At 46.7% G+C, this 26,732-nt stretch overlaps 2 protein-coding genes and 1 pseudogene across 3 annotated transcripts in view; 1 reads left to right on the top strand and 2 right to left on the bottom strand.

The window, feature by feature from the left end:
• Positions 1-4,868: 4,868 nt before the first annotated feature.
• LOC115293384 lies at positions 4,869-5,655 on the bottom strand (annotated as a pseudogene).
• A 5,822-nt stretch (positions 5,656-11,477) lies between these two features.
• IL9 (interleukin 9) lies at positions 11,478-25,635 on the top strand. Its single transcript, XM_029941172.1, has 5 exons — positions 11,478-11,591; positions 12,250-12,282; positions 13,448-13,579; positions 14,714-14,811; positions 25,566-25,635. Exons 1-5 carry the CDS (start codon positions 11,478-11,480, stop codon positions 25,633-25,635), a joined length of 447 nt encoding a protein of 148 aa, XP_029797032.1.
• Positions 23,978-26,732, bottom strand: part of SLC25A48 (solute carrier family 25 member 48) — a 43,072-nt gene continuing 40,317 nt past the window's right edge. Inside the window, exon 8 of one of the 2 annotated variants that reach the window (XM_029941323.1) lies at positions 23,978-24,671. The gene's annotated coding sequence lies outside the window, so the exon portion shown is untranslated. The other variant, XM_029941324.1, reaches the window with a different exon arrangement.

Here is a 26,732-nt window from a genome sequence, read left to right as displayed (position 1 = left end):
GACCTTCACTTTCAGTTGTGACTGTGGTCACGGTAGGAATTTTATTCCATTTTACCTATTTCATCAAACTGTATTATCTACGCTAAGGAAATAATAATCCATGAATGGTGTTTGAGGGCAGAGTTTGAATCATTTTTTTAAGTTAATGGTCAGTCTCTGCAGCACAATGGTAGCAAAGAGAGTGGGCTGGATCCTGGCTCTGCCCCTCCCTAGCTGAATGACCTTGGAGGTCTAAGTAAGACAGTGCTTTCCGGAATGGGTGGTGAGAAGTCGGACCTCCAACTCGGGCTGGGTTTCTAGAATCCGTTACTAGCCATGAAGGGAGAGAGAGCTTTGCCATAATGATGGGGAGAAAGTCTGAGTCAGGAAATAAAAAAAGAGTTATGTTGAAGACCTCCAGCTAAGGGAACAGGACAGAGAGGGAGAAACAGACAGAAGCTAATGCTTTGCATTTAGGGCCAACTAGATAGTGACCCAATCAGGGGGGGTATGGAAGGAGTGGATTCTGCTACCACCCTGAGGTGCTGGCATGCAGAGCCCTGCCTCCTTTGAGATGGAGACCAGAGAGAGGCTCTGTGCTGGCTGATGTCCAACTTCCCAGACAAGAGGGAGACCTGGCTCCTGAGCTAAGGTGAAATTCCAAACCTAGGAGCTCCCAGCACTGCTGACCACATGATCCTTGAACAAACGATGCACTTTCTCAGCCGCTAAAGAAAAAATATACATCTCAACTTGTCTTCTCTTTGTGTTCAGGACGGAAAGAAATGGTTGACACAGGCTCTGCTGGGACCCATCTCATTCAGGTTATCTTTCTGGACAACTGTTCATATCAGCAGAGCAAAAAATTACCAGATATGTAAAAACTCAGCAGTTTAGATAGAACATTCAGAGTGGATAACCTGGAATTTAAAAAACAAAAGAGCTTCTCTTTCCCTTGTTTCCTCCCTTTCTCTTTCTCCATATGTATATGTATGGATTTATATATAAATTCTTATTCATAAACATTGGATTGATAAAACAAGAGCAAGCTATTATGGCAGGGAAGCAACACTTAACAATCCTTGAAGATAGAAAATATAATAGCACAACTGAAGAGAAAAAATAGAATCCTGGTCGTCGTCAGCACATCTAGCTTCCATCTTGCTTTCTAATGCCAGGCTCCAGTAAAAGGAATCGCACTCTTTGTGGAAATGGCTGATTCCAGGCCTGGCACAGCACAGAGACAACACGAGCCTGGAACATCGTGTCATGCCAGAAAGTAACATGGTGCTCAAAACACAAAAACCAAAAAGATACAATGGTGGAGTCAAAAGGGACACAGGAGACAAAAGAAACAGCTCCCGATGGCCAAGGCTGAAAGAATCTGAGCAAGAAAATAAAGCAGTAATGGACTGCAATCCAAAATATAAAATAAATTCTGATGAGTCTATACTAGTATAAATAACTGAAAAAATAAATAAATGGGGAGACAAAGGTCCCATGCAGACTGACCCCCAAGTAATTTATGCAGATACTCAGTCCTCAACGGAGTGGAACGTAAGTCCCCACTATTTATCTGTGACTTTCTTTTCCAAAGACTACAGTATGGAAAGAGGGGAAAAGAGAAATCTACGGTGGGGAAGTCTGGCAGTCTCGGCCAAAGGAAGAAAGTCAACATCAACAGGGATAAGCCAAGTTGACGTATATACTTTGATATGAGGTGATGAAAATGAAACTTTATGTGGTCTTCCTCCTTAACCTCAGTTTAATCAAGAGAACATCAAGCAAATCCCAAAGTGAGAGACAGTCTATAAAGTACCTAACGAGTACTCCTCAACACTGTCAAGGTCACCAAAAACAAAGGAAAGCCTGAGAAATGGTGACAGCTAAGAGGAACCTAGAGACATAATATCTAAATGTAATGAGGTGTTCTGGATGGGATTTGGGAACAGAAAAAAACTTTAAGTGAAAACTAAGGAAATCTGAATAAGGTATGGACATTACTTAAAAATAATGTATCAAGAGGCACCTGGGTGGCTCGGTCTGTTAAGCATCAGACTTCGGCTCAGGTCATGATCTCACCATTTGTGAGTTTGAGCCCCACATCGGGTTCTTGGCTGACGGCTCAGAGCCTGGAGCCCGGTTGGGTTTCTGTCTCCCTCTCTTTCCCTGCCCTTCCCCTCTCCTGCTCTCTCTCTCAAGAATATAGAAAAAAAATTACAAAATAACAGTGTTATCAATATTGGCTCATTAATTGTAACAAATGGGCCATGTATACATATAACAAACATTAGATGTGGACAACAGGGAAACTAGGTGTGGATATGCAAGAAGTGTCTGGACTACATTCACAATTTTCTTGTAAATTTTTAACTAAAACGTTATTAAAGCTCAAAAAAGAAGACCGAAAGACTCTGGTAAAGTACGGGAGAGAGGAGGCCGCCTTAGGGTCTGGCAGTGGGTGTCGGATTTTGGAGAAAGAGAAGCTGGTTGTCTGTACTCAGGGTAGAAAAACTTCAGTGGAAGTAAACATTTCACAGGAATTTTTAATTAATTTAATTATTGTGTGTTTGTCATTTATATACACTATCTTTCTTCCACATTTGTATTAAAAAATGGTGTGAGGTGGGCTTCATGAACTTGTTACATGCTTCTTGGGGTGCATATTAAAATTTAAAAATATTAAAATATTCATTGGGGAAAACAAAAACCACAATAGAAGTGGTTAAAAACAGAATGGATCCTGCAGACAATTGAATTGGGAACTAAAAGACCCAATCCAGAAGATACCTTAGAAATCAGGAGTAAAAAACCAATGATAAGAAATTCAAGGGGAAAAAAAGGCATGAGAAACAAGCTTAGGAGATTTCAACCTGTGTACAATAGGAATTACAGAAGGAGAAAAAAGAGAAGTGGAGATCAAAGAACTAATAGAAAAGTATTTTCATGGGAGAAAGACTATGATCTTAAGATTAAATGGGCTATGCGCTGATACAGGGGGAAAAAACCAGAAGAGCCACAACTACAAATTCTGGTGAAATTTCTGAGTTTCGAGGATTAAGATCATGCTGGTAGAAAGCGAAGGGTTTCCATAACCATTTCCTACAGAGGAAAAAACAATAGGAACTTCATCAAAGAAGAAACTGAAATTGGGGCACCTGGGTGGCTCAATCGGTTAAGCGCCCAGCTTCAGCTCAGGTCATGACCTCACAGTTCATGGGTTCGAGCCCTGAGTTGGGCTCTGTGCTGACAGCTCAGAGCCTGAAGCCTGCTTTCGTTTCTGTGTCTCCCTCTCTTACTGCCCCTCCCCTGCTTGCTCGCTCTCTCTCTCTCTCTCTAGAAAATAAACTATTCTTTTAAAAAAAAAACCAAATTTGAAATTACAAACTATTAAGGAATTAATGCAAATGAGCTAACCACATACCAAAATCTATATGGTGCCACCCAGGCTGTGTTCAAAAGAAGGTGGCCCCTAATCTGGGAATAGCTGTGCAATCCGAGGAAAGTTACTTAACTTTTTAAAGTGTCAATCCCTCACCGTTAAAGAATACTATGGACTACTTCCATAGTGCTGATAATGTGCCAGACACTGTCCTAGGGACTCTAAGTACTAACTTATTCATCTTCCACAACAGACCTATAATGTGGATTATACAATTATCCCGTTCTAGAGCTAAGGAAATGGAAGCACAGAGAAGTCCCGTGCATGAGGTCACAGACTTAGAAGTGGCAGCAACCATCTAGCTCAAGACTGCACCACCACTATGCTATAAATACTCCTTACTTTTTTCAATTCATCCTGGATTTTTATTTACTTAGTTTTTATAACACAGTTTATTGTCAAATTGGTTTCCATACAACACCCAGTGCTTGTCCCAACAAGTGCCCTCCTCAATGCCCATCACCCACGTTCCCTTCTCCCCCACCCCCATCAACCCTCAGTTTGTTCTTAGTATTCAAGAGTCCCTTGAATTTGCCTCCCTTTCTCTCTGTAACTTCCCCCCCCCTTCCCTTCCCCCATGGTCTTCTGTTATGAAGCCGTATTTGGTACTGTGAGAATTCAGGGGGATAATGCAAATAAAGCATGTAGTGCTCTGTTTGCCACATACTATGCTCAGTAACAAAAGCTATTATTTGTTTAAACACCAAAGCAAACATACAACCTAAGGAGCTAGAAGAGGAACACCAAAATAAATCTAGGGGCGCCAGACTGGCTCAGTCGTAGAGCATGCAACACTTGATCTCATGGTCATGAATTTATGAATTCAAGCCCCAGGTCGGGCAGAGAGATTACTAAACTAAAAAGCAATCTAAGAAATCTGTATCACCTAAGTAGAGATGCAGGTGCCTAAAATGCCAAATTGGAAAAATGAGAAAAATCGTATCCAGAATTGATAAATAAAAGCATAACCTGAATATCCAAAAGTAGTCAAATACACACATTTCTTACAAGTTTCATCACAGAGAAAATGTGGGTAAAATGCACAATCTCATTACTTGGTGAGTGTTAATCTGGGATGATTTTCTAGGAAAACACACATAAAAAACTAAGAAGGAGAAAACCTAAAATAGTACTGAAAAGAGAAAAAAACATAAAATCCCAATAATTAATGCCCCAAAGCCATCAGATCCAGGTGTTCTGGACATGTTTATCAGAATTTAATTCATTCAGCTATATGTACATTATATGTATATACATATATATGTATGTATATATACATATATATGTGTGTGTGTGTGTGTGTGTGTATATATATATATATATATATATATATATATATATATATATGAAATATTTATTTTAGAGAAACTTTGTTTTCCATCAAGCTTATTTCCGTTTTCTATTTAGGAGTATGGAAAAACACCGTAAGACCACTCCGGGGTTGTTCCTACCGCTTAACTGTGGCCCCGACCTCAGTGGCAGTGGAGGAGGACCACCTCGGCGGAGGTGGGGGTGGGGGAGGGATGGGCTGCACAAGCACCGAGGCACCTGTCACCTTCAGACCACCCTGCCTTGTCGGGATGGGAGCTGGAGAACTCCATGCACCCTGAAGTTCCTCCCAAGTCAACCCCCTTCAGCTGCGGCCTGCTCTTCCCATCCAGGGATCTCCTAGAAGTAGAGGTCAGGGGTGATCGCGCACCCGGGCTTGGAAAGAGTGCCGCACATGCGCAGCACTCCCCACATCAGCCCCGCTGAGGGAGCTGCCTTGTCGCTGCCCCGCTGGCAGAGGAGCGTCTGTGTTACACAGAGCCGATGGTAGACGGGTGAACGTCAGAGGCCTCCATCTGAGGCTGGCGGTCACCCCTGGGGTTACTAACCACCCGAAGTCATGGCTCCTAGATCTGGTTGGTGAAAGTTCCAGAACCAAAGTGACCAGCAGCACGAGTGGCTGTGGTGGCAGCAGCAAACTTCAGGATAACCCGCTGGTCAGCATTCTGGGAGGACAGGACACTGACATCAGCTGGGTTTTCAGGGACATCAGTGGCACGAGCTGCCAGCAGAAACTTCTCCCAGGTTCTCTTCAGATGTATGGCACAGATGTCCTAACCTTTCCTTTTGCAAATGTACTGTTCCACTCGGAAGTCAACGTTGGTGCCATCTAAGTGGGTTCCTGCTGCAAGGAATTTGAGGACATCCCCCTCCTTCATTCGCAGGATGTCAAGTGCTCTGGGCATTGTGAAAATTTCCCTTTACGTTCTGACAGCTCCCAGAACGATGCCGTAGAGCTGGGTCAGCAGAAATACAGATCAACGATGGCATAGCCAACAAGAGCACGGACGCTGGGATCGGATAAATCCAGTTCAAGTTGTTAGCTGCGTGATTAAGGCCACCCTCTTAGCCTCCCTGAGCTTCAACATCTATAAAGTGGGGCTAATAAAGCCTGGAGAAGGCTGAGTGAGTTAATATATATGAGATGTTTAATATATTACCTTGCATATAGTAAGGGCTCAGCAAATGCTAGTGCCTTCCCCCATGTGGCCCCAAACAGGAGTTCTCATCCTTTCTTTCTTCTTCTTTTTTTTTTTTTTAATTTTAATGTCTATTGTTGAGAGAAAGAGACAGAGCATGAGCAAGGAGGGGCAAAGGGAGAGGGAGACACAGAATTCAAAGCAGGCTCCAGGCTCTGAGCTGTCAGCACACAGTCTGATGTGGGGCTCAAACTCACGAACCATGAGATGGCGACCTGGGCCAAAGTCAGACGCCCAACCAACTGAGCCACCCAGGTGCCCTCTCACCCTTTCTTAAGTAGATGTACGCCAGCAAATTGTCCACAGCAAAGAGGAGTAGGGTCCCACAGTCTCTTAAGAAATGTAGGGACGGGTTTAAGGCAATAAAGGGCTGTATCAGTGGGAGAATGTAAAAATTCCATTTATGAGGATAGCCTGGATTAGTCACCTCCAGTGAGGAGTAGCAGTGCAGGAGAGGAATGCAACCTGCGTCTTGGCGTTCTGGAAACCACATGGAAGCTAAACTGAAGGCATAGGACCTCAGGTTCTGGGACCCAGAATTTGCTTAGGAGCAATGTGAAGGGAGAGGTGCAGAGCACCCACCTAAAAATCCCCCTCCCTGGGGGAGCAGCCCCCGTAGGGATATCAGTGCACCCAGTGGGACTTGCCCCTCACAGCTGGTTGGGAAGTAATGACTTGGAAAGAACTATGTGATTAAGAAATTAGTGCTTGAGGATTCTCATAATGTTATCTCTTGGCTATTTAGAGGAAAAGGCAGAATGGGTTTTACTTAGAAATTTAGTGTTTTTTTGTGTGTGTCATTTCATGCTGTGGCTTCCTAGAACAAACAACCATTTTGTTTTATTAGAGAAATAATCCCTGACACATAAGTGTTTAATCACAAAATAAAAATGTCAAACGTTATCTTTGAAACAAAATAAATGATCGAGTGCTGCCTTTTGTCATTTATTGTAAAATATGTTACCCACGCTAAATCCGGGGAAGCATCCCACTCTCCAATCTGCTTGATATTTAAAACAGGTGAAGAGTTCATTTCGGAGCTTGGTGCATTTCCTCTGCAGGAGATCATTTGCATACTCACATTCTGGTATGGCAAGCAATAAATCCTAGAACCTAAACCTCAAAAGCTGTAGGCTTGCCTAGATAAACATCTGCTGTTTTAATGGTGTTTTAAAACACAGAGCTGCCATTTAAGGCCTCTTAATTTCTTTTCAGTTTTAGAACTGAAGTGGCTGGGAAGATAGAAAAGCATTGCAAAAAAAATGCAAAAAAAGGAAAAAGAATCGAAAAGAACAGTCACCTACCTGTCTGTCTGTCTGTCTGTCTCTCTCCCCCTGTTTCATCCTTATAGACTCAGAGTCCCTACACCTGACATGCCTTCTTGGCGCAGTTGCTTTGAGAACTGAAAGGGAAAAGAGCTTGGAGAACTCTTCAAAGTTCTGAAGGGACTGCGTTGCAGGAGGGTGTATTTTGTTGATTGCTTTCTCTTCAAATGCTTTCCTTGCTTAGGTTGTGTAAAGGCTCTATGTGTTCTTTGTTACTGATCCACTGGGAACACACCTTGGTCATCTCCTAAACCATACAAATTGAATACATTTCAAGAAAAGTACAGTGATTCATCATTCATTCACTTAGCCAGCAATTCCTGGGCACTTAGTATGGACCGTGCCCTGGGAATACAATACTGAACCAGAGTCTGGCATCCTATCGGTGCTCCTGGAACTCAATCCACTTGGAAGAAGAGACACAAGACAGCATCATGCAGATTGCAATGACAGCGAGGTCAGGGAGGAAGTCATGGAGGAAGTGGCATTTGAGTTGAAGCCTGAAGATGAGAACAGACCATGCATGGAAGAGCTGAGGAAGAAAATTCCAGGCAGAGCTTAGCAAGAACACAGGGCTGGAGGCTTGGAAATAGAATGCAACCAATGTGATCACAGCCTGGGAGGTAAGAAAGAGAGCAGAATATGAGCATAGTCTAGACCAGACCAGATCACATCTCCAAACTGAAACATGGTTCACTCCTGAGGAAGCATCCGGAGTCGAATACCTTTATCCTTCTATGAGGTAGAGCTGAGTAACCTGCCCCAGATTCCTGTGTAGGTGAGTGTTGGTGGCACGTCAATGCTTGGAAAGGCTAGAAAACTTGCCCAGGGAGCACGGGTGTCCACTGATGACATTTCCCTGCAACACTGGAGAAGGGTGGGTGGCCCAAGGTCAGCTGGTCAGACCAGGATTTGGCCCTGAGAGAAAGGAGCGTTAGTTCACCCACTTTGCTCCTGACTTCAGTATGGAGGGCTGTTCCAATAAACCAGGGCCCACCTGAGATCCTTTGATGGTGGGTACCTGGTGGCACCAAGAGAATGCGTGTGGCTCATGGGTCCAGTAAGCTCACTCTACAGACAGCTGCAGAAGATGAGACGCCTCCAGCACTTGAGAGAATCTGGCAGGTGATGATTCCAGGGCCTCCCCACCTCCCCTCCATGCAGAGGCCTGAGCTGAATAACCAGAAGGGCAATGGGAGAGGAGACACTCGGGCTACCAACTCCTGGCTAGACATTTCCCCGGAGGGGAAGATCGTGATGTCTACTGAAAATGAGGAATGTGGTGTGCGAGGCAGACCAGGGTCAGGCCTTTGTCCTGTAAAGGACCGGAAAGTAAATATTCTAGGCTTTTCTTTGTTCATTATTTTTCAGTCAACCCTTCAAAAAGATAAAAAACAATTCTTGGTTTGTAGGCCTTGGGCTGGATTTGGTCAAGAGGATTAGAATTGTCGATGTCTAACCTGGACGACACTGCCCTGTCAAACATCAAATTAAGCACAGAGTAAACATTTCTTTCAATCTGTACAAGAACCTTCTGAGATAGGCCTTACGTGAAAACCCCAATCCCATCTTCATCCCCATGCCCATTTTTCCATATCCATATCCTTGTTGTATAGTCAGGAAGCAGAGGGATGAGAGGCCAAGCAACTTACCCAAGTCCACATGGCCAGCGAGTGATGGAAGTGAGATTTGAACCCAGGTGGTCTGATGGCAGGGTCGCTGGTCTTGACCACTACGCTATCCTGTCCCCCACTGGTAACGGCACACATGGCTTTGGACACGTCTTCTTTTCTTTCCAGGCATCGGCTCCATCTGCACAGCGAGAGGGGAGGCATGGTGAGAGACACACCTAATGGTATGTGAACCGACTGCAGCCTCACACGCACAGCATTAAATGATATTGATCCACATAATGAGAAGATGATTGCCTTTTCGAGTCTCTTTTAAGTCTTCCAATATCTTAGGGGAAAAGGTTCCATCTGATGCTGGCACGTCTTTGACTTTTCTCTAGCATGTGCCAATTTCCATTTTTCCTGAGCTTCAGGACGCAGGGTGAGCAGGGAGCGCTATCTGGCTGGAACTTAGTACCGCTTTTGTATTCTTATTGTTCCTCTCTATCGTTGCTTTCATGATTTTATTTTCGTTGTTTAGGATTTTTTCCATTTATATAAAACATTAGGGTTATTATTGCTGCAATTCTCTTGTCCATCCCTGCGTGGTTATACAATGGTTTCTAAAGCTCTTGCCATCACCTTCACGCCCAAATTGCAATGAGGTGGTAAGGACAGGTTTCGGCTACTTTTGTCTCCTGTTAGTAGAAAAGCAACTAAATTCTGAAGACGCCGCAATGATCAGAACACGTCACACGGCCACCTGCAGTGGCACAGCAGGGAGACCGAAAAAGTGGGTGTTTGGCTGGGTACATCGCCATCCCAAACTAATTGAGCTTTTATCGGCAAGTAAAGGGCATCACAACCAGACTTTGGTAGCGATAAAATAAAAGCATCTGGCTCAGGCTGGCAGACCTTTGAAATGTCTCCTTCATGCATGCACAGGACAAGCACAGAGGTCACAGCTGCAGGATTTGGGGACGTTAGCAAAAAGCTATTTTTTTAACCTTGTTTGCTACCAAGACACCCCCCTTCCGCCTAGTCCATCACCGCTCCCAAGGAGCAGCATGCAGTGAGAAAGCAATATTGCCATACGCTCTTCCAGCAGTGGTGAGAGGATCTGATGAGTGTGTCCCACTTGCTGGGATGGCCCAAAGGGCAAACCCCACTTCTTCAGTCCCTAGTATGTAGAAGATACATTTTCTTTACACACCTCCACTTACACGCCCTAGAAACTACTTTTGAAACCATAAAACGATACTAGTTTTTTAGTACCTTGTCTTACTATTTCAAAAACTGCCTTTCACATTCATGGTTTGATTCAACAGGCATTTAATGATGGCTTGCTGCTCCTCAAGTACTTTCCCAAGTGCTGAGGACAAAAGAGTGAACCAGACCACGCGGGGCATAGATCGCCGTGAGAGAGGCAGACAAAAACCACAAAGACTTATGAGGGCAGGATGGTGAGCTGAACCTGGGAGCCAGACTCTGGGACTCGAGCACAACTTTTCTTGTTTCCTGGCTATGTGGCTTTGGGCAAACTACTTGCATCTCTGTGCCTCAGTTTCCCCATCTATAAAATAATGCGATAATCATAATACGTCTCTCATAGAGCTGCAGTGAGACAACTTCTTGCCTCACAGTGGTAAGAACAGCCTCGTCAAAGCTCCAGGAAGCTAAGATACAGTGTTCTAATCTAAGACATAAAAAAATGGGGATGGCAAATAAGTGTCTACCTCATTTGGTGGCTGTGTGTGCTACATGGCTTAATTCTTATAAAGTGCTTAAAACCGTGGCCAGTATGCAGTAAGCACTCAATAAACGCGAGCTGTTATCCTATTTCAAGAACTGAGTTTTGACTTGACAGCTGTGCAGGGCTGCATAAATTCCCTAAAGACACTAAGGACTCCTCAAGACCCCTTTGAACAGACACTGTTGCTACATTCTTGCCGGTACAGTTGAAGAGTTTCCTCCTTCAGACACCAGTTTCAAGAGATACTTGCACAGAAATGCATCCATGTCAGGTGAAGACTGGTCCCAGGCACGAAAAACACTGTTCAGATTTTATTCTCAGAGTGAGATGAAAGTTACAAGGACACCACGCGCTGGAGCTGCAGAAGCCCAGACCAAGCAGCTCTCCGGCAAGATCTCTCATCTCCCGCCCCCTCCCTGCCCCTTCATTATAATACCTGTGACTGACTATTATATCAGCATTTCCAAATAAGTAAAGAGGGGGAAATACAGACCTGGGCTTTCATGGAAAGTGCTCTAACTCTCACAATTAGAATATCTGCCTTAAAAAAAATTATGGTTTTAAGATCTTTAACTTTTCCTACGGCATCTCAGTACCCAAATTTTGAAAAGCATCTTTTCTGGGGAATGACATTTCCTAGCACAATGTAGCATAGTCTTTGCCAAGTGACTCAGTTCGATGTCTATATATTTTTTCCAATGTCAAGTGACCCAAACTTACGTAGAAAAAGTGGGCATCTGGTATCAGTTTGATGTCAGGGTTTTCCCAGGTTTGCAAGGGAGCTTTAAATACGACTCGATTTTTGAGGCATCTACAAGCCACCTGCAGCTCCAAGTCAAGATGCTTCTGCCCGTGGTCCTTGCCTCTGCCCTGCTCCTCGCCTCTGTGGCCAGCCAGAGGTGTTCCACCTTCCCAGGGCCCCATGATGTCACGAGCCTCATTAACAAACTGCAGGTAAGCAGCAGAGGGGGCGTGGAAAGGGAGTTCTGGAAAGTTTAAGTCAGGGGCACCTGTGTCCTACTCTTGATATAGGCTCAGGTCATGATCCCAGGGTCATAGGATGGAGCCCTGCATCAGGATCTGTGCTGCCCGTGGAGCCTGCTTAAGAGTCTCCTGTCCCTCTGCCTATCTCTCTCTCTCTCTCTCTCTGTCTCTCACTTAAAGCAAACAAAAAAGGGGCACCTGGGTGGGTCAGTCGGTTGAACATCCGACTTCAGCTCAGGTCATGATCTCCTGGTTCGTGGGTTCCAGCCCCACATTGGGCTCTGTGCTGACAGCTCAGAGTCTGGAGCCTGCTTCGGATTCTGTGTCTCCTTCTCTCTCTGCCCCTCCTCTGTTCGTGCTCTGTCTCTTTCTGTCTCTCAATAATAAATAAATACAAATAAACAAATAAACAAAAACAAAACCAAACAAACAAGTGTAGATGAAACAAAAAGATGAAAAGCACCCCACCCATTATGGTTCTTGTTTCTCTATTTACTTTAGGAAGATCCACCTTCAAAATGCAGCTGTGTCACCAATGTGAGTAAATGCTCTTAGTTCTCAAAGAACTTTCCAAACTTACTTGAATGTTTGCATCTGGAATCTTCATGCTGGAATTATTCTTTTGCAGGTGACCAATTGTTTGTGTCTGCCTGTTCCTTCTGTAAGTACAGTAAAACAATATAATCTTGATGGTGTAATTTTTTAAACTTTTCACGTAAAAATAAATTGCTCTATTTGGTATTTTAAGTAAGAAAATGTTACTTAACTGCAATTGCTACAGCTCAGGATTTCCTTTTGAGACCAGGCTCTTGAAATTCTATACTGGATACATCACTTTCTATTCAGCCGGCTTTATGCCCTTTGAGAAGTTTGAACACCATTCAATACTATAAAGAGAATCTTGTGTGTCTTGTTAGATTAGTGGCCATGTGTACGATGAAACAAACAATATAGCTTATATCATACTGCTTACTAATTTATTTCCTAAAACTTGAGGGTTGCAAAATGAGTAAGTAAAATAGCTCTTTTTCTTTCCTATTGCAAAACCTCTCTGGGTCCAAACCTTCTCCCTCACTTTCCCTTCCCGTGTGTCTTTTTAGCTGCCTTGGGGTGGCTCTCTCCTGGCCTGAATGCTGGGAGGACATTCCAGGTAGAGGGAAAGTGAAAAGGACCTCCAGAGGGTGATTCCCCACTTTGACAAAGAGGAAGTGAGACAGGGATTTTCTGGTTCAGGTGAGGAGGAAAGTGCCTCCTGCAATATGATCATCCAAGCAGGGCCTGGAAGAATCTGAATTTGTCATCCTCGCTAGGGTCAGATATGACACCCCTCAGGGGACATCCTTTACCTGAGACTAGTGTAGGCACCTTCTGAGGAGGAACCACGCATTCAGAGCTCCGCCGTGCCCTTCAGTTTATGGTCCATGATTTTAGCTCCCGCTGAAACACTGGCTCTATTCAACATGCCAGCAGACTGGGGTGAGGAGCCTTTTCCTTTCTCTCTACTTTGGAACTTTCTATTCTAAGGCACAGAGAGGAGGAACATCGGTTGTAATGGAGAATACAATGAGGTGTTTTCTGGGGTCCACTGGCTTTGTGTTCCCTGGATGGTACATACTGGAAATCTCCAGGCAGCGACACTAGAAAAAAATGGCCTTGACTTGAAATGCTGAAGGTCCTTTCCTAGATGGGAAGGGGGACCTGTCTAAAAATAATACCAGTTTAGGTTACCTTGGTTAAATACTGGTAGCTCATGAAAGCATTCTCTGTGATTCTTCTCAATGTGGTCCTCAAGGCATTCCTTTTAATAAATTCTTTTCACTTGCCAGGACAACTGCACCACACCGTGCTTCCGGGAAGCGCTGTCCCAGATGACCAACTCCACGGTGCCAAAAAGGTTCCCCGAGGTTTTCAACCGACTAAAAAGAACTGTGGAAAGACTAAGCAGAAACCAGTGCCAGGTGAATTTGATTTTCCCTGTTTTCCATTCGGGTTAGTTCTTTTTATGTGAATGTCAACGACAGCTCTATCTAAATGAAAAGGGACAATAAAGTTGGAATTGGTAGTTTAAGGCGAATAGGAAACCTGTAAGAAATTTACTCAGGATGACAAGATTGAAGGGAGATCTGCTCCAGAGATTCCTTGAATTTCCCTGCCCCCGGGTTTCCAAACTACTCACACCCCTGTTGCCATTTACTTCTGGGCACCTATTGAATAATGAAGGAATCTGTCCTGATTGTAGTCAGCTGAAATCTAGAGAATCCGGAGCTGTTGATTTGTTAAGGAGTGGCTATTGTGGCCAGTACAAAGAAGATTGGTTTTGATTGGCTAAGAAGGTATTTAAAGGAACAAGCACTCAGATGCAGATGAAAGCTTGCCTTTTGCCTTAAGTGCCCATCTTTGCTCCTTCCACTCCTTCCGCAGAAGCCCTGGTCCCTGGAGGGAAGGGAAGATGTGAACTCTTGGGGAATCATCATCTCCACGTGTGTCCCCAGAAGGTTAAGAGCCTTCACTCAGCTACTCCACAGAGTTACGTACAGTCCACAGCTTGTAGTTCTAAATGCTTAATATATACTGTCTTATTACAATAGCATTTCAATAACAATTGTTGCAATTATCATGTACCGCCTTCCCCTTAGTAGTAGAGGAAACAGACACTTTTTCAGGAGGTTAACTAACTTGCCTAAGGCTTGGTACTTAGTAAGGGGCAGAGTTGAGACTGGAACTCTGGTCACCAAAGTCCTGTTCTCAGTGCTATTCAGTGACCTTGGAAGGACAGCCATAAGAGGGTAATAAAACATTAGGATTCAAAGATTCCTGAGAAAAGGTTTCCTCTCAGGAGGAGATTTAGGACTATCTGATAGTCCTAAATAGAGGGGAGGGGGCGCCCCTGAAATGGCAGCACAAAGTTAGCCGTCTACGCTGTCCACACAGCAATCTAGCCCCGGACCTCCTCGTGCATTCGCTGTGTGTCTCAAGCCCCTGCGGCCTGCACACCCCGCCCACTGCACCCCTACCCTGCCTCTCCCAGGGCTGCAGGCAGGCTGGTTCCTGGTCCACAGTCTTTTCGTCACTGTTAACTTTTCTCCCCACAGTCTTTTTCCTGTGAGCCGCCATGTAACCAGACCACAACAGGCAACACGCTGACCTTTCTGAAGAGTCTCCAGGAAGTTTTCCAGAAAGAAAAGATGAAAGACAGAGTATGAAGATGAAATATTATTTATGCTATTTATTGAATTAAAAAGCCTCTTCTCCTCTTTGAGTTGGGGCAGTTAAAAATATCAAGTAAAGCCATGCTGAATCAAAATCAGTTGTAGTAAGTTGTTTAAAATTAAGTCTTTATTTTGGAATAAATATATATGAAGAAAAAAACACAATCTGGACTCTAGGCGCTTATTCACTCCTTGCTGCTCAGAAGAAAGAAAGTTATGGGGGCGCCTGGGTGGCTCAGTCAGTTAGGCTTCCCACTGCTGCAAAGGTCGTGATCTCGTGGTTTGTGAGTTCAAGCCCCACATCGGGTTCTGTGCTGACTGGAGCCTGCTTCGGGTTCCGCGTCTCTCTCTCTCTCTCTGCCCCTCCCCTGTTTGTTCTCTCTCTCTCTCAAAATAAATAAATAATATTAAAATTAAAAAACCCTACAAACTCCATCAAGGGACAGAATGGGTCAAAGGCTCCTATACTAACAATAAGTCTTGTTACCCTAAACAGACTGCAAGTCCCACTAGCTGTGTCTGGGGATAGAGAAGGCACAGTTGTGAAGGGTATGTAGGGACAGTCTGACCGATGCTTTTAGGGAGGCTGAAGGCATGCCTGAGGCACCTTTCGGTGGGCGCTGGGGGAAGGATGCTCCCTGGGCACTGCCAGGGAGTTTGGGGTCCTGAGCAGCCACCTGCATCTCTGAAATGGGAGAAGGCAGTGTGATAGGGCCAGGAGGCAGGAGCCTACCCAGGAATAGAGGCATGTGCACCCAGAAGAGAGGAAAGTACTGGAAGCTCAGCCAGGGGAAGGCCTGTGGAGCAGACCCTCTGACTCAGAGCCCAAAACACAGAAAGCCCAGGATCAGTACAGTCACCTGCTCACTTTCCGCAGACCTTCAGGTAGAGCCCACCACAGGCCAGGGGGAGCACCCGGCTAAAGTGCAGAGCCTACTGGGCGGGGTTGGGGGGGAACACTCAAGGGACCCTTGAACTAGGTTGTTGGCTTGGCTTAGTGTGGCTGTCACTGATGGCTAATTCTACAAGTCGGCTCCACCAGCCCACAGGGCGCCCAGATATTTGACTAAACGTTGCTTTGGGGGGTGTACGTGAGGCTGTTTCTGGATGAGCTGAGCATCTGAACTGGGAGACTGAGGTGCTCCAACCCGTGCGGGTGGGCCTCATTCAATCCCACTGAGGACCTCAAGAGGCAGAGGAAGAACTGGCTCTCTGTCCCACGGCTTGAGCTGGGACATTCTACACTCGGCCTGGGACTTACCACACTTCTGCACGCTGGCTCCCAGGCCTTTGGACTCCTATTACCACACTGGCCACTTTCCCGGGCCTCCAGAAGACAGACAGCAGATGGCGGGGCTTCTCAGCCTATTCAATCGCATGAGCCAATGTCTTATTATCTCTCTGTATCTCTTTCTTTCTATTTATTCAGCCTACTGGTTCCGTTTCCTTGGCGGACCCTAATATACTATCCATCTTCCCTTAATACTCACCCTGCGCCCTGCCCCAGCACCCCAGATCCTGCCTTCTGTCCGCAGTTCTTACTACCTTCTAAGATGCCCTCCCATGTATGACTTGACCATGTCTGTTGTCTCTCCTTAGTAAATGGCAGCTGGCTGAGGCTGAGAGCTTTGTTAGCTCACGGTTGCATCCTGGGTGCCTCTCCTGAGCCTGCACTCCTCCTTTCCCGGAGCTGGCTCTCCATAAACATGGGCTCCATGAACGAAAGCCCTGTGAGACGCCAGAGCAGAGTACGAACTGGTCTGTAGGTCAGGAGGGCGCTCCCCTGGAGAAGAGGCAGTACCCAGAGCACGCTGCGTGTGCTCAGAGAGGTGAGGTCCCTCCAGGCAGCCTCCAAGCTTGGGGCTCACATGACCCGGCCACCTGGGAGGGAGCCACCTGCCGGCTCTGGGTGCCGTGCGGGGTGGAGGCAGGGTTAGGGCGAGGGTCTGGCATCAGGATGGTCTGACAATCACAATCACCCTCTCCCCCACTAAGAGGATTGGGAAAACTCTACGTGGGGAGGATTTGTCCAGGTACTGCCAAAATTAGAATTGTTTTCCCTCCCTATTGAGCTAGACCGTCCTCAAGTAATTTTGATCACAGTAACGTGAGAAGCTCAGAGCATCAACGGTTCCTCCCGAGCTCTGCTCAGCCTTTCCTTTCACCAGTTACAACGTCAAGCAACATCAGATGTGACCTGCACTTTAAAGAGCCCTTGGCCAAAGGTGAGATTCTCTGGTACTCTAAGTAGCCCTGGTCCGGGACTTGCACAACCCCTTTGGCGATGGGCAGCACAAGTTTGGTCCTGCCCCTGAGCCACGCCCAGCCTGCCTGGGGCAGGTGCAGGAGGTTTAGCAAGGAGTGACTAAGGTCAGGGGGGCTCTCTGCTGTCCTCTGGGGTGCAGAGATGGTGTGTCCACATTATAACGGTTCGTGGAACCCCAATTATAATTACTTTGGTTTGCACAGAAAGAAAAGTTTCTCAGGGATGTATTTTTAGTGACATGTACACGAAAGGGCAAAAAGTCAGGTTTTCACAGTCAAGAGGCTTTCAGAAGGACACCACTGGTTTAGCCTTCGGCCTATCTCAGTGCTGAAGGCTGTAAACATTTTATACTGGACACCGACCCTGAGACAAAGAGACAGTCAGTCGTCACAGCCTGTGGACCCACCTGCCTCCCCAGATAAGTGAGCAGGAGCGTAGCAGTGGTGGGTGGGCGGGCAGACGGGGACACAGATTCTGCCAAGGAGGATTTCTGAGCATCTCCTAGAAGAGTGGGTACGAGACTTCATGTGCCACTATTACTGTTTTCTTAAGTTTCTTTATTTATTTTGAGAGAGAGAGAGAGAGAGAGAGAGAGAGAGAGAGAGAGAGGGAGAGAGAGAATCCCAAGCAGGCTCCTCACTGTTAGCACAGGGCCCTATTTTGGGCTCAAACTTATGAACCATGAGATCATGAGCAGAAACCAAGAGTCAGACCCTTACCAGACTGAGCCACACAAGCACCCCACCACTATTACTGTTTTTAGTAGTAAATTCCAGCATCTTCCACATAATTTCTTTTCCAAGGAGCTCTGAGCACTAACTATCCTCAGTGCCCCCTCCCCTTCCCGCACAGGGCTCCCTAAGTCGGGATCCCGCCCCCACGTGCGGCACTGAGCACAGCACCCAGGTGTGGCTGTCCGGCCCGGCTCCCTAGCTGGCCTGTGGACTCCTGAGGACACAGTACTGACGAAAAGGGTCCATCCAGGTAACATAGATATTATTATCTACTGATGTTAAGCATGTCATCAATTACCAAGCACTTACTCTGTATGTACTAACATGCATTATCTCATTTAATCCCCTAATTACAACAGGAGGTAGAGATTATCATTTCTGTTTCATAAGCAAGGAAATCGAGGCTCAGAATGGTTAAAGACATTCCCACGGCCCCACAGCTGGTGAGAACTGGAGCAGGACACCTGCCCTGGCTGTCTCATCCCAAACCCAGGGCTCTCTCCTCTCTGCTCTGTTCTTATTCTGTGTACAGCAAGCACCTTTCCTCTGACTATAGCTGGAGGGTCAAACAGATTCCTAATACTATGGGATGACACGCCTGTATCCCTACACCTGAGGACCGGATCGTTTTCAGAATTTAAACTGTTTGGCTTTCTAGAAGGGGAACCTACAGCCCGTGAGCTCTATGGGACACAACACCCAGCATAGGACATGGGGCACGATTCTGTAATTAAATACATTAATATTCTGCAAAACCAACCAACAAATAAAACAACACACAGGAGCAGTCATACGACGTAGTCAGATTTGGCAGCCAAAGGGGTCTCAACAAATCTCGGATTACCAAACGGCGATTCTTCCTTAGCTCTGGCCCCACTGACTGGAGGGAGCACGCTTCCCCAAGGGCTTATCTGGAGCCGGTCTGGGCATCTCCAGGAGGGACCCAGGCTGCTGTCAGCTCCCTGGGTGGCCTCTGCATGGGCCTTGGCCACAGGGCCTTCTTCGTCGCCTCCACCTGCGTTTTCTGAATGACCCCGGACACAAGTTGCACCGAGGGGGTCACAGCCTGCAGCCCTGAGGGCTGTCACCTCAGCAGAGCCCACCCCACCGGGGATCAGAGCAAGGACAGACAGATGCTGGTGGTGCAGATGGTTTCAGAACAATCGGTGGAGAAGACGGGCAGAGAGACGAGCTGCAGCCCAGTGTCACAGATGAGTCACCGTGTAGCTTGGTGGTTTCCCTCAGCTGTTTTGCAAAAGTCACAGAACCCACAGGATACACCCCTGCAGACAAGTTCAACCCTGAGTTCCCAGGGCCTCTGAGGTGGTGCACAGTTATTACTCTCCTGCCGGTGTCAGGAGAGTCGAGATTTATGTAAAAAGCACCTTGGAGAAAGGAGAAGAACGAATATGCATTGAATGTTTACCGTGTCCCACGCGCTCAGCTAAGCATGTTTAGTGGACTATCTAGTGGGATCTTTGCAAGAACCTCACGAGGTAGATGTATAACTATTGTATCTAATTATTCCCGGTGCACAGAAGGGGAAACCAAGGACCAGAGAGGTTAGTATGACTTGTACAAGACATGCTGCTCAAAAGAAGTGAAGCCAAGATTCCTCCTCAGGTAACTGAACTCTAGGGCCATATTTGTATCTAACCAATGGGAGCGTGGAAAATCTCCACAGAGCCAGGTGCCTTGTCCAGGTTGGCTGGGCCAAGGCAGAGTTGTTTCCAGAATATTCCAGTCCAGGGCACACTGATGCTGACCACACTAAGCCAGAGGATACTGGTCTTGACCAGTCCCCATCCATCCGTCTCTTTATTGGCCCATGACTCTTTTGAAGGCTCGACTCCGCCATTCCATTCCTACCCTGCTCCCCTCACCTACCCCAGGCCAAGACCTCTCTTCTTCTGCAAAGGGAGCCCTCAGCAGAAACGTAGGACCACTCATCCACGCAAAGTGTACAATTCAGTGGTTTTTACTGTAGTTACAGGGCTGTGTGGCCATCACCACTGTCGAATTCCACAACACTCATCACCCCCAAAAGAAATCCAGTCACTCTCCGTTTTCCCTTCTTCCAGCCTAATCAACTAATAATCTACTTTCTTCTCTATAAACTTGCCTCTTCTGGATTCTTCTTATAAATGGAATCATATGTGTTTTTCTGTAACTGGCTCTTTTCACTTAGTATGATGCTTTCATCCATGTTGTAGCATATATTAGTATTTCATTTCCTTACTGCTAAATAATATTCTGTTGTGTAGATACACTGCGTTTTACTTATCCATTCATTAGTTGATAGACATTTGGGTTGCTTCCACTTTTGGGCCATTATGGGTAACGCTGCTATGAATATTCATGTAAAGGCTTTGGTGACTATGTATGTTTTCATTTCTCATGGACACCCAGGAGTGGAGTTGCTGGGACTTACGGCAATTCTAACATTTTGAGGAACTGACAAACTGTGTCCTAAAGTGGCTCCACCATTTTACATTTCCACCAGCAGGTGTGAGGGCTCCGATCTCTCCATATTCGTGTCAATACTTGCTATTCGCTATCTTATCAAGGAGAGCTGTCTCTGTGGTGAGAAGGTGATCTCCCATTGTAGCTTTGGTTTATAGGTCCCTATTAACTACTGACACATCTTTTCATATGCTCATTGGCCACTTGTCTATCTTCTTTGGAGAAAAGTCTATTCAAATACTTGGTCCATTTTTATATTGGGTTACTTGTCTTTTTATTGTTAATGTGTAAGAGTTGTTTGTATGTTTTGGGAATAGGTCCCTTATCTGAATTCAGGTTTGGGAGTATCTTCTCCCATTTTGCAGGTTGTTGTTTCATTTTATTGACGGTATCCTTTGTAGCAACAAATGTTTTTCATAGTAGTCTAATTTGTCTATATTTGATTTTGTCACTTATGCCTTTGGTATTCTAAGAAACCTTTGCCAAATACAAGGTCATAAAGATTTATTCCTATATTTCCTTCTGTGAGTTTTATAGCTTTAAGTCTCACATCCAAGTCTGTGGTTTATCTTGAGTTAATTTTCATATATTGTGTGCAGTAAGGGTCCAACTTCACTTTTTTGGTAAGTGGATGTACAGTTGTTCCAGTACTAGTGTGGAAAAGACTATTCTTTCTCCATTGAATTGCCTCGGCACCCTTGGGAAAAATCAATTGATCATAAATCTAAGGGGCTCTTTCCAGCTCTCACTTGTATCCCATTGGACTGCACATCTATCCTAATGTTAGCACTGCACTGTGTTGACTACTATAGCCTATGGGTCTTCCAAGTTTATTCTTTATCAAGATCATTTCAGCTATTCTGGGTCCTTTGCATTTCCATATGAATTTTAGAATTGCTTTTCTGCACCCCCATCCCCCTCACCCTCACACAAATCCAGCTGGGATTTTGAGAAGCATTAAATCACATCTGTAGAACAATTTGGGGAGTCTTGATCCGTTGGCAATATTTAGTCTTCTGGCCCATAACATACAATACTTTTCCATTTACCTAGATCTTTAAAGGGTTTCCAACAAAATGTTGTAGTTTTCAGTGTGTAAGTCTTAGACTTCTTCCATTAAAATAGGGTTAGGTATTTCATCTTTCAAGTGGTATTTGAAATGGAATAGTTTTTTTAAATTTCATTTTTGGAATGTTTATCGTTAGGGCATAGAAGTACAATTGATTTTTGTCATTGATCTTGTATCCTGAAATCCTGCTGAATGTGTTTATTGGTCTTAATATTTTTCATTGGATTCCTATGGTTTCCATGAACAAAATCATATCTGACAGGAGGTGGCTTAGTTCTCCTCTTCCAATTTTGATGCCTTTTATTTCATTTCATGCTTAATGACCTTGGCTAGAACCTCCACACAATGTTGAGTAAAAGTGGCAAGAGCAGACGTCCTTGTTTTGTTCCTGATCTTAGTGGGGAAGCACCTAGCCTTTCAGCACCGACTGTGATGCTGGCGGTGCACTTTCCATGGATGCCCTGTACCAGGTGGAGGAGACTCCTTTCTCTCCTGCTTGTGGAGGATTGTATCACAAACAAGTATGAGACAGATGTGAGAGAGGAGAGGATGACAGCAGACACTGGTGAGTGCTGGGCCCAGAGCGGAGCCATGGAATGGTGGTGGCAGGATTCCGGGGAGGGGTGAGGACCTGAGAATGGAGGGCTTCTGGATTTCTTGTCCTGGGAGATAGCAATCTGAAAAGAGAATGTCTCCTGCCATCTGACACATGGTGTGGCATGGAGAGCCCCAAAGGTGGGTCTACTCTAGGCCCCTGAGTTCTGATGGAGAAGCCAAGGCTTTCTCACAGGCCAGAGAGAGGCCCAAGGCTTGGTAGAAATGGCTTGCGTGGACCCTGGGGCCAGGACCAAAGAGGAATAAAGAGGTTTCTGCAAAAGCCACCACGGAGGAAAGGCCGCACCCAGGATGAGCCCCAAAGAGCACCAGCATAAGGTAGAGCACCTCCCAAGAGTCTCTATCTGTGCCCCGAGTCCCCCAAATCAAAAGTCATCCCAAGGAGAGGGACTCTTAAGAAGGAGAGAATCCTGAACTGACTGCCCTTAACATGGGAGCTTCAGCATTTTCCGTGAAAACGGCAAAATTACTTTTTGATAGGATGGAGGAGGCCTGGAAAAAACTAAACATCAAGAAACAATTTAAAAAGCTCCATTTATTTGTTGTACACATAAGGGTGTGGTGGAATCATTCAGCAGACGCGAGTCAAGCATGCAGTGAGTGAGTGCAGATCCCGGACTCCACACGGAGGTGAGTGCAGGAGAGTCCTATGTGGTCTGCACTGCTGGGAGGCAGGAGCCACAGGAGCTGGGGATGGGTCCTGGGGTGACTGACCCCAGAGCAGGCTGGCCCTCCCCCCACTTTTAGCCAGAGGAGAGGAGCAGGAATTTTCTGGATGATTGTTCTAGCTCCCAGGAACTCGTGGGCTGGACTCTTTCTGGACCAAACGTTTCCTAGAAACTCCTTCGATGGGACCAAATGTTTCCTGGAAACCCCTTCAATGGGCAGTGGAAGTCAGTACTCTTGGGGGGGCTGACATCACGGATTGATCAGACACCCCAGGCAGGAGAAGACCCACAGTAGAGTGTGTCCATCCATGTGTCTCCCCGTGCATGTGCCCTGGATGTCCCTGGGGAAGTCCAAAGGCTGAGGGGTCAGGCCTCTGTGGCTCTCAGGTTTCCACTGTAGAAATGAGGTCCACGGAACCCCACTGCAGCCATCCTGCATTACACACAAGCCAGACTCTCAGACAAGAAGGCAGGTCAAAACCAGAAACCAGAAAAGTCACACAAGAGTGTCCCCCCCTGCCCCCCCCCACCTTCTCTAACTCCTGTTTTGGTTTTACAAAACCATGTTTGCGTTTGATTCTTACTCAAGCCCTGGAAGCTAAATAATGGGGACCCATGGTTAATTCCTCCCACTTTGCAGATGAAAGGCCAAGAGTAGGCAAAAGTTTGCCAGGATCACGAAGGAAGGTGGCCAATGACAGACTGGACTTGCGACCTAAAGTATATTTCTCCCTAGTCTGAGGTTCGTTCCACCCCAGAGAAGAAAAAGGACCACAACAAGGGAGATGGGGAGATCCAGAAAACAGGAAGAGAAGTAGTGCCATGGAGTTCAGATTCTCTCACCACTGAGAACCACAGTCACAATCTACCGGAAGCTGACACTCTGTGCTGGGTTTTGTTGACCTCTGCTGCCACCAAGTGGTGATTCTGCAGTTTAGCAATCATGAGAACCTCTGGGGGATAGATTTTTTTTGTAGAGCAGTGGGAGGGAAGAAATAAATCAAGGAAGACACTTTCAAAGGGGAAAGGAAAAGAACCTAAGGATATTTTCCCCACTGGGATTTAAGCTAAGAATGGCAAGCAGACTAATGTGCACGCCAGTTCTGACGGGCTGGCGGTGGCTGCCCGGGGCCTGAAGCGGAGGATTCTGAAGTGGTGCTCAGCTCATCAGGAAAAGGCTCTATGACGGATTAGGGATGCCCACTGGCAGGCACCAAAGTGAGAGAGGCGTCACGGACACATGCCACAGGACAGTCAAAGAGCAATGGCCTTCCCACATGGTTCTAGTGAGAGAGAACACTTAGAATAATGAAACCATTCTGGAAACCGCACTGTGGACAAAGCATTTTTATTTTGCTTTGTTCTCCATGTGAAATTAGGGCACAGAGAATGCCCACCCCAGCATGCTCACTGACACCCCTCCGAGGCACCCCGTTGGCATGGGTCACGGGAGTCAGGTGGGGAGGCTCTCAAGGGTGTCCTCTCCCTCCAGGGTGCCCTCCTTGCCCACCCGAGGCAGCGGGGCCTAGAGAAGCATGACCACCATCCTTGGTTTCTCCTCTCACCTGCGTGGAGTGGGTTCTTTGGGCCAGCACCATCCACAGGGATCTCAACAGAGGGAAGAGCGAGGGTGGCCAGGGTCCCGTGGAAGCCAGGCAGAAGTATCTGATTCGGTAATGACCCGAAGAGGTTTTCAGTGTTTTTATTTGGAAACGGAGACAATTGAGCTCCTCCATGAACTCCCAGTGAGTGTAACAGCAGGCATGGGGACAGGAACGATTTTATCCTGCTCTGTACTGGGGCCAGTGTGGATCAGAAAGAGCTGGTGGCCAGTCTATGGTCCGACAGTTCCCTCCCAGGCAGCAGCGGAGGGGCCCTGGCTGGGAGGTAAGGAACAGAGTCCTCGGAGGTTGGCACGGATGGCTGAGTGCCCACCTGACCCACAGCCTGGGCGGAGGGAGGCCTTCTTTCTCTTCAGTAAGTTCACTACTGAAGCATCTTGAGATCCTGTGCCTTCAGGACCAACCTGTAGCAAAATGAGGCTGTGGTCAGATTACACCAGCTCTGGCCAGGTGACACTGGCCCTGGGGAAAAAGGGTGGAAAATGAGGCTTTCATCGAACCAAAGTTATCAGTTAGCAGGATCTAAGGGTCAACAGCCCATTGAGAAAACTGTACATGAAGCAAGAGTTGGCAGGACATCACCATGAGGACAGATGTGAAGGGCTAGGAGGTTGTCTGAGGTCATCTGTAAATGTTCAAAAAAAAAAAAAGGTATTATTGGAAGAATGTATCTTTCCTGGAAAATGGATTTTCCAGGATTTGAAGGTAGACTGATGAGGTCTGGAGCAAGAAGGTCACGGGCAGGAGGCAGACCAGCATTGTTCCAGGAAGCTTCTGGGATAGGGCATCCTGGTGGGTCGGTGGGCATGGCCCCGCTGGCTTCATGGGCTTCCAACAAACCTGAGAGCTGCCTTTCTGACCAGGGGTGGGACCCCGCTTCTACCACCAAGGGTCACCTTTCTCATGTTGTCTGACTGGTGTACCTCCGTGAACAGATCACACTAGCTACATCACAAACAGCCTCACGCGCCATTTACTGCGTTTGCTGTGGTCCTTGGTTCACTTGTGTGTGTGATCTGGGGGAGAAATAACAAAGAGGACACATGAAAGTAAGTGTTCGTCCTCCACGGGGGTGGGTGGGAGCTGAGGGCAAGCTCTGCCCTGCCCCCGCCTGTGGGAGGAAGGCTGTAAGTGCCGCGGCTTGGACGCTGCTCCAATGTAGTGTAGACGCAGGAAACGATTCCATGCCAACCCACCCCCTGCACCCAGGGACTCCAGACAGCGTCCTCCCGCCGCTGTTTGGGGGCCGTAGGGCTCTGCGGTCCTCTACCACACGCCAGCTCTCCCTCTGCCCCCAGGCTAGACCACAAGGAAGCCACTGGTGTCCACGTCTTCAAAGAGGAGATGCTACTGCGGCCTGGAGGATGACCGGCCCGTGATCTCAGAGCTACTTGACAAAGTCAAGTCCAGACCTTGGTGTTCTGAGGGTAGAGCAGGAAGCTGAAACACAGTGCAGGCCTGTTCAAGAGGAGGATCCAGAAAAGACATTGGAAACCTCCTCCTTCCGCCCCGAAGCCACAGCCTCCCGTCTCACTCCAGCAGAAGCAAGGCTGACACACATCTGTGCCCCTTGTGCCGTGAGTGTACTTCCAGAAAGGGGGGCTTCCAAGTGGGGTGGTGCTGCCCTGAAAGGCTAAATCCAGGACGACCAGAATTTGACTTGCTGGAAACATCTTCCTTCCTCCCAAAGTGGCCAACTACCAGGGTGGTCACAAGTCACCGGGTGCGACAGCTCGGGCAAGCGTCCAGCCACTCTGGGATCTGCCAGGTCTTGGCACGAAAGCCACCTTGCTGCTGAATGCTTAGTGACATGGAGAAACGGTCCTGGACTACTAAACGGTAAGAATGAGCGATAAAATATTGCAGCAAATAGGTGTTTTCTTTTGTTCTGTTTGCTGGGTTCGTGGGATTTTCTACTTTTGTCTGCAATAGAGTCACTGATTTTATGATCAGGTTTTGTTTTGGGGTGGGAGCCATTTTCACCTGTTCACCGTGGGGAGTGGCTGATAACTGAGCACAGCTTTAAGACCCAGAGCTTTCCACTTCCTCACCCTGGACACAACCCAAGGACTGTAGTGCTTCACTGAAGACATTTACTTATGCAAAATGTGTTACTACCCTTTCCCTTCTGTAAGACGAGAGCCAGAAGCCAGGAGAGCTGTGAATGTGGGTGGTTTAGTTAACAGCTAAAGCATCTGACTGGAGCTGGCATCCTAAGGCTTGTCCTGGGCTCAGTCTCTTCGGTCTGATCCATCACACCCTTCCCTGGGTCTAGGGTCTGACCCCATCCATACACGTTAGCAGGCCTCTGCTGGCCCAGGGAAGGCAGCAGGGAGGATTGCTAGAGCTTTCTGACAAAGGCTATCCTTCTTGAGAGAATTTGCAGTCGCCAAGGCTGAAGCAAAATGGTTTCCTGTTGACTAGAAAATTCAGTGACTCCTCCCACTTTGTCTCCTCAGCTCTGC

Source organism: Suricata suricatta, chromosome 6, assembly GCF_006229205.1.
Source record: "Suricata suricatta isolate VVHF042 chromosome 6, meerkat_22Aug2017_6uvM2_HiC, whole genome shotgun sequence".
NCBI classification, from domain to species: domain Eukaryota; kingdom Metazoa; phylum Chordata; class Mammalia; order Carnivora; family Herpestidae; genus Suricata; species Suricata suricatta.
This window is presented reverse-complemented; position numbering and strand designations above follow the sequence as displayed.

Excerpts from the sequence above, each read along its gene's own strand:
- IL9 (XM_029941172.1), top strand. The coding sequence starts at position 11,478 with ATGCTTCTGCCCGTGGTCCTTGCCTCTGCCCTGCTCCTCGCCTCTGTG. Across the intron at positions 11,592-12,249 it reads GCCTCATTAACAAACTGCAG|GTGACCAATTGTTTGTGTCT; the intron begins GTAAGCAGCAGA and ends ATTCTTTTGCAG. Across the intron at positions 14,812-25,565 it reads TTCCAGAAAGAAAAGATGAA|GCTAGACCACAAGGAAGCCA; the intron begins AGACAGAGTATG and ends CTCTGCCCCCAG.